Source organism: Crinia signifera, chromosome 1, assembly GCF_055691185.1.
Source record: "Crinia signifera chromosome 1, ASM5569118v1, whole genome shotgun sequence".
In the NCBI taxonomy this organism is placed as follows: domain Eukaryota; kingdom Metazoa; phylum Chordata; class Amphibia; order Anura; family Myobatrachidae; genus Crinia; species Crinia signifera.
This window is the reverse complement of record NC_139217.1, coordinates 78,017,233-78,024,283: the sequence shown is the minus strand read 5'-3', so window position 1 is coordinate 78,024,283 and position 7,051 is coordinate 78,017,233. Positions and strand designations below refer to the sequence as shown.

The window sequence follows — 7,051 nt, the reverse complement described above, 5'->3', positions numbered from 1 at the left end:
TAGCTGATGAGACAGAAGGGGGGCTGGCTGTTGAGACAAGAGGGGTCTGGCTGGATAGACAAGGGGTACTGGTGAGTATTGTGGTGGCACCACAGCCTGTTTCACTATGGGTCTGGGAGGATGGCCCTGTCTATTTTGTCAGTGCCGGGCCATAACATTTCTTATGGCAACCCTGCCCATATTAACTGTAATAAGAAACACCATGATAACAAGGAGGATCTGCAGCAGATATCTCTGCGGTCACTCCGTTCTTGTTATCATTGTGTTTCTTACCTCAGTACCTGATGCGATTTCCTAGTGGGCTGGGATAAAGAACCTCTGACGACATTACCCATGTGACCCGCTGTTCTCATCATGGGGGCGGGGTCAGCAGACTGAGCAGAGCATTCCCGCGGCAGGAGCACGCCACGCCACGACGTTGTGCAGTCTGCAGTGCCGGTTACAGTGTGGACTGTGGAGAGGGTCTCGTGTTGTGATAGGTACACATATTTCGTGGGGTGTTTTTTTTAATGAACGGGGGAGGGCGGCTGTATTACTTAATATATGACATGATTAGGGGCGCACCTGCCGCAGCCTGATTAGCACATGGCTGCTGCAATGTTCCTCTGCAACTTTTGTACCGTATCACGTGCTTCACACCTGCACCCCAACACGACCCCCCCCCCCCCCCCCCCCTTTAACACCCGCTGCTGTGTGTACCCTTCTTCGTTCTCACCCCCAGTAAACCCCCGCGGCTGCACCCGACACCCCCTTATCCCCACCCTTCCTTTTACACCCCCGCGGCTGCATCCATCTCCCCCGTTTCACACCCGCGACTGCACCCCGGTCCACTAGGAAAGAGACTCAACCATGCCATGCTATCACCACAAGTCTGTTAAGGCTGAATAATTAAGAAGCTAACTTCAGCCTCGCGCAGGCACCCACGATCACAGGCTGCTGCTGTGCTGACGGATCTAGCGCCCTCTACAAGCAGGAAGATGAATTGCACCCGATGATCATCGTCACTATCCCACCCAGAATACTAATGGAACCTCTATAGCCAGACAGAACTACAAGTTCTCCTTGGCCGCACAGAGACGCCGGTAACTCCCGCACAGATGCGCTGATGCTGTATACGCGGCGTGTTATAGCAGCCTGGCCGTCATCTCCCTCCTGCCGCCGGGACCGTGTGTCTAACTGTCATTGCCGCTTTAAGCATGGTTCTAGCGCGGTGCATGCCGGGGGATCCAGTTCTGGCGCTTCTGCGTGGAATGGTGGGAAGTGGGAACTCGTGTTTTGGAACTTTTTGCAAGACACGTGCAAGAAGGTGAGCTAGTCACGTGTACAGTGTGCGCCGCTGGTGCTGGCAGTGTCTAAAGGAGGTGGGGGGTGGTACTAGTGGGTGCAGTTGATCGGTCTGGCCCCCATGGGTGTATATGGTGAGGATGTCGCCACGCCACAGAGGTTGCAGGGGTCTGGCCCCCGTGGGTGCAGAGGCTGGTGCTGGCACTTGTATCCACATCTGCAGCCGGTGGTGTGCATATCAGCAGCACCCTGTACCTACAGTGGCCAATACAATGTAATTGCTGTTTTACTTTACAGCAGTGGAACTGCACATCACAGCAGATCCTGCCCTATTACTCCGGTCTTGCTAGCACTGGCATTGGCTGTTGGGGTGTGTATCTCTGTACTGCAGCAGCCGGGGTACCCCATGCTGTATAATAAGCTTTAAGGGATGCAATTTAGTTCTATCAGCTTATGGTAGGATTTAATTTGGCCGCAAATCCTGTGCCCAGCTGCATCTGCGCACTACCATATAGCAGAATGATCTCACTTTAGTGGGAATCGGGCATTCTGCTGGATGAGACGGGGTTCCCTTGCCAAAGTTTAAACACTCTAGCTGTGGAAATTTGCTCCATTGCTTTCAATTGAATTCCCTATTTATAAATGTCTGGATTACGATGATTGTGTCTTGCACGATATTCATAATAATGTAAAAAAAATAGTTGATTGGGGTTCACAAGGTTTTTATTTTTATTTACCTGCTTTGTGCATCAAGGAAGGTTCAGCATTCACCTAGGTGACACCCAACTGAGCAATACAATTATTGCTCCATTCATGTAACTGCTGCCTTAGGAAACACATAGTTGCTTGCAAATAGAAATGTGCAAAAACACTGGTTTGATGCTCAAACCCCATGGACTTTAGACACGTTTAACCACTTTGCATGGGTAAACCAGTTATTAATTGGCACACGCACAGGGCATGCGTGCCACAAAGGAAGGGAACAATTGAGTAGCTCCGATGGATCTTGCCCTCATTGCTTTGTTATACCCTGTTCTCACTGCAGGCAAATTCCTGGGTCTAGCATGTCGGCCTGGAAATTTGCCTTTTAACACAGGTTTTTTTTTGCAGTGTGAACGGGTCGCATACCCGGATCTCATACACTGGTAAAACCCTTTTTTCACCCGTGTTTGAGATCCGGGTATGCAAACATGGGTTTACCCGTACTCACTGCATAAAATCCTGTGTTTAAAAGGCAAATTACCAGGTAGAACTTCTTCACCCGGGAATTTGACTTGCAGTGAGAACGGGGTCAGTCCTGCCGGGTAAAAGCCGTGTATTTCTCACTGGAGGTGAGAACACGATATATCATGTCTTTAATACTACTCCTTTCTATCTGACTCGGGCCCGTTTACACCAATGGGGGAGCCCAACCTCCTGACCGCTGTGTCCTGGAAAATAGGGAAAATCCCACCTTGCCTTCTCCAAGTCTGGGCTGAGAACTCTAGGATGGTAGTGGATCTGTAGGGTGGTTTCAATGTGATTTGTACCTTTCCACATTATCCTGATTACCTTTTGAAAGCGCTACAGTTGATGTCATGTGTTGGCCAATAATCCTGGTGGGTGATATGGAACGTCCTTGGTTGTGGGTTTGATCGACACCTGAAATAGGTCGACATGTCTGGAAGCATTATGTTGACAGTCAAAAGGTCAACATGGGTTTCTCACTTTTTTTTTTTTTTTTTTTTGAGCTGACGTGGTATTTCATACCCTACAATCCACTAGGGCGTGGAGAGAGAGATAATATGATAGTGTAGCGAGGCACTGTGCCGAAGCAGGGTGAGCACAGTGAGACATGTGAGGGGACACGGTGCGCCAATATGGTGTCCATGTCAACATTCGGGACAAAAAAAAACCTGATAAACCCATTTCGACCTTTTGACTGTTCACCTAGACACTGTTGACCTTCCAATGATGTCGACCCATTGACCCGTACCCCAGCAAGATTCCCACACCATCATTCCTCCTCTATTACGCTTGACTGTTGCTGTCACAGTGGTTTATGTACTAAGCATTGGCTTGTAACGTCCTGGTGTGTTTTAAGCCTGAAATTTAAAAGCAATGATTTAACCGCAAAATAAGCTTATGATTTGTAAATGAACCCTTCACACTAAGGAACCATCTTTTGTCTACTTGATGGTGTACAAAAATACCAGTGCTTTTTTGTTTTCCCTCTCCATTCGTCCTTAAACTGTATTTTAATGTATGAAGATACCAACAAAGTTATAAGCTCATCACATTAAATGTCACTTTTTTTTTTTTTCTTTTCTAGTCACACACCATGCCCCCAAAGAAGAAACCATCTGGTGCCGCATATCGAAGACGTAAGCGAGCGAAAGAAGAGGAAGCGTGCAGGCTCTCCGGCAACGTTAAGGCCTGGCTCACAACGCCTCGTAATGATGCTGAAAGCTCTAGCAAGGAGGAACCACTACCAAAGATTTCTAATATAAAGCAAGAGATTAAGGCAGAACCTCATGACACCAGTGAATCAAAGGAAGAGAGCTCCAAGTTAGAGAATAATACCTACAGCGCAACCATCCGTGTAGACGATGAAATGTTGGGCCTTAAATTTGAAGATCCATATACTTGGCCTAACATAACAGATAAAGTGATACGCTATTTAGTGAATCATGGACCAGAGCAACAGAAAGATGCAAATTTCACTCTCTCGGCCAACAGCAACGGACATCAATTTAGCCGTGCTTGGTTTTCTGTAACTCTACCTAACGGTGACATAAGGGAGCGGTTATGGCTTATGTATTCCGAAGCAAGGAAGGCTGTGTTTTGTTTTCCCTGTATGCTTTTTGGAAAGAAATCTCCTCTAACTTCAGACATTGCAAATCCTAAGAGCGGCTTCTCTAATTGGAGACATTTAGAGTCCACGATAGAGGAACACGAAACGTCGGCCGATCATCTTCAAAATTATGTGAGTTGGTGGCTTTTGGAGAAACAATTAAAAAAAGGTTCTGACCGAGAATTTGAACTTGAAAAAAAGAGGTGGTGCATACTTTTTAAAGTACTTATTGAAGGGATTCTTTTCTGTGCCAGAGGCAATATACCTTTTTTTAATCCATGGGAGGAAGATGACCAACCCAATTCAGGAGAACTTCCTGGTCTCCTGCAACTCATTGGCAAATTCTATTTTGACTTAGCAGTTCATCTTGAAATTTGTAAGAAGGACGGTGTTTCCTTTTTTCCACCAGACATCCTAAATGAACTTGTTAACAGCGTCGGTAACACAGTGAGGAAGGAGTTAATTAACAAAATCAAAGACGCCAAATACTATTCTGTTATTTTCAACAATTTGCCAGATAACTATTACGACCACCAAATGTGTGAACTCATCAGGTATGTCCATTTCTCTGGTGGACAGTGCACTGTAGAAGAGCGCTTCGTAGATTTTATTGAAAGGGATGAGAAGACGAGCAGTGAAATAGAATTAAAGCTTAGCGAGGTTGGATTAGATCCAGGTGATATGCGTGGACAGTGTTATGATCACGCAGAACATATGGTAAAGCGATACAGTAAAATGCAGGCAAGACTGCGAGAAATTAACAATCTGGCTACAATTGTTCCAGACTCTGCACGTTCGCTCAGTCAATTAGCGGTCAATGTAGCATCTTCCTCTATGGAAATGATTATGTGTTTTGGATGTGTTCAAAATCTGTTCAAGGAGTTTGCGGTTTCACCAACAGAATGGGAATCCTTAAACCGTGTTCTTAAAACCACTCTGGAAGCTCAGAGTAAGACCAGATGGTCATCTGTAACTTCTGCTGTCAAGTCATTATGTGACCAATTGCCAGGCGTTCTTGAGAAGCTGTATGACATGTATGAAAATTATTCAAACACCGAATGGGTTTTAATAGCCGATAAACTGATAGACCAAATTAATTTTAAGTTCATTTGCTTTCTTATTATGTGGAGACGAATTTTAAGTAGCATTGACAGTGTGAGCCAAGCTTTGCTGGAGAAGGGATTATCTATTAAACAAGCTGCAAAATTAGTTGGTGGACTTCCAAACATACTACAGCAGATGCGTGAAGAAGGGATTGATCCTATAATGCAAGAAGCTACAAATCTTGCTCAGTCCATGGACCTTCCTCTAGAATTTCCTAAGGAATTTTCTCTAAAGCTGAAAAAAACGATTGACAACGATGAAGCTGGTGTGACAAATGAGCAGGTTGTCGGAACACAATTCTTTAGCGTAATTGATGCATTGATTGCGCAGTTTAAGTGGCATAGCGAAGCACTGGCTGAGATCTCTTCAGACTTTGAGTTCCTTACTGGGCCTGCTATCTCAAACATGTCACTAAAGGCCCTGAAGAAGCGTGCTAATGACTTGGCAATTAAGTACTGTAATGATCTCAGCGCCACTGGATTTGTGACCGAGATCGAGCGTTTCAAATCTATGTCTTCCAGCATCCCAGATTTCAGCAAGGCAACTGCACAGGATATTTTGCAGCACATACATAAGAGCAACCTGGTTTCTGTGTATCCCAACATTTATGTTGCTCTGCGAATTTTCCTCACTATGCCAGTTACGGTGCTGTTTTGTGAAGAGGACACCAGCAAACTGAATTTAGTTTTGGACTACTTGAATTCTCCATGTGGGCAACAAAGTTTTCCAAACATGGCAATTCTCTCCGTTGAATACAGTTTAGCAAAGTCCACAAAATTTGACTCTGTGATAGAAGAGTTTGCAAATGCGGAGGCTAGGAAGGCAACCCAGTAAACTCAACTGTCAACAGGGACCAATGTCTACCAACCTGTCACACTAGATTGGAAAAAGGACTGAGTGATAGTTACAAAATAGCTTTGTTAAAAATCCTTTGCTAGTTGCAAGTCTTGTTTAAAAAGATATGGGGCCAGATGCACTAATCTTCAAAAGTGATAAAATGTAGAGTTATAAACAGCCAGCCAATCAGCTCCTGCCTAATATTTTTCAAACAGTCTGACATGGCAGGTAGGAGCTGATTGGCTGGCTGTTTGATAACTCTCCATTTTATCTCTTGAAGCATAGTGCATCTGTCCCATGGAGAACTAAATTCATTGGGGGATGATAAAGCAGGCACAGTGATCCAGGGTGACTCAAGGTGTACGCAATTAGTCTGTGATTGTTCCAGGAGCCTGCTGATAACATTGCTATTTCTCTCTGCACCTTGCCATATTATGGGGAAAGTTCCTCTAGGACTGTTTTAGCCAGAAGTCCCAATTTACGTTGCCTAACATTACTGGGACTTCTCCCTCACTTATTCCTAATATACTTTTAGCAGTGACTGCCTCTGTTCACTACACAACCATTTTGTATAAGGAACATAATCATCCTGCTGACTGCTACAGAAGGAACGGTACTTGCACCAACTTAATAAAGAGTGACGTTGGCACTATAGTGTTGCAGCATGTACACCTGCCTGCTTCTGTTGCAAACCCCCATTGTTGCCACCTGCTAATTGCTGGACAAGAGCAGGGTCGGCGACTTGGAATTTAAGACCCGAGTTGACCCTTTCATACCAAAGGAAAAACCCGGGTTTTTCAGCTAATTCTGTTTGTTTGTATTTACACTAATATTTATAAGCTACTCCCTTTTATTTTGGTTACATGCAGTTCTACTCTTTGTTTTAGAGTTATGTTACAGCTTGTCTCACTGTTTGTAGAGAAAAACACTTGTAAGCGATACCCAGTAAAGCAATATGTTGTCTGCTTTTATATATTAAAAAATAAGTCTTGT

General features: G+C 44.8%; 1 protein-coding gene across 4 annotated transcripts; it reads left to right on the top strand.

Moving 5' to 3' along the window:
- The first annotated feature begins 343 nt into the window (after positions 1-343).
- On the top strand, positions 344-7,051 carry LOC146050135 (zinc finger MYM-type protein 1-like). 4 transcript variants are annotated; one of them, XM_083167179.1, is made up of 2 exons: positions 344-479; positions 3,596-7,051. In XM_083167179.1, exon 2 carries the CDS (start codon positions 3,605-3,607, stop codon positions 6,053-6,055), a length of 2,451 nt encoding a protein of 816 aa, XP_083023305.1. In that variant the 5' UTR covers positions 344-479; positions 3,596-3,604; the 3' UTR covers positions 6,056-7,051. The 4 variants fall into 4 exon arrangements, with proteins under 4 accessions (XP_083023305.1, XP_083023369.1, XP_083023151.1 ...); XM_083167243.1 differs by lacking the exon at positions 344-479 and adding an exon at positions 970-1,082; XM_083167025.1 differs by lacking the exon at positions 344-479 and adding an exon at positions 1,090-1,306.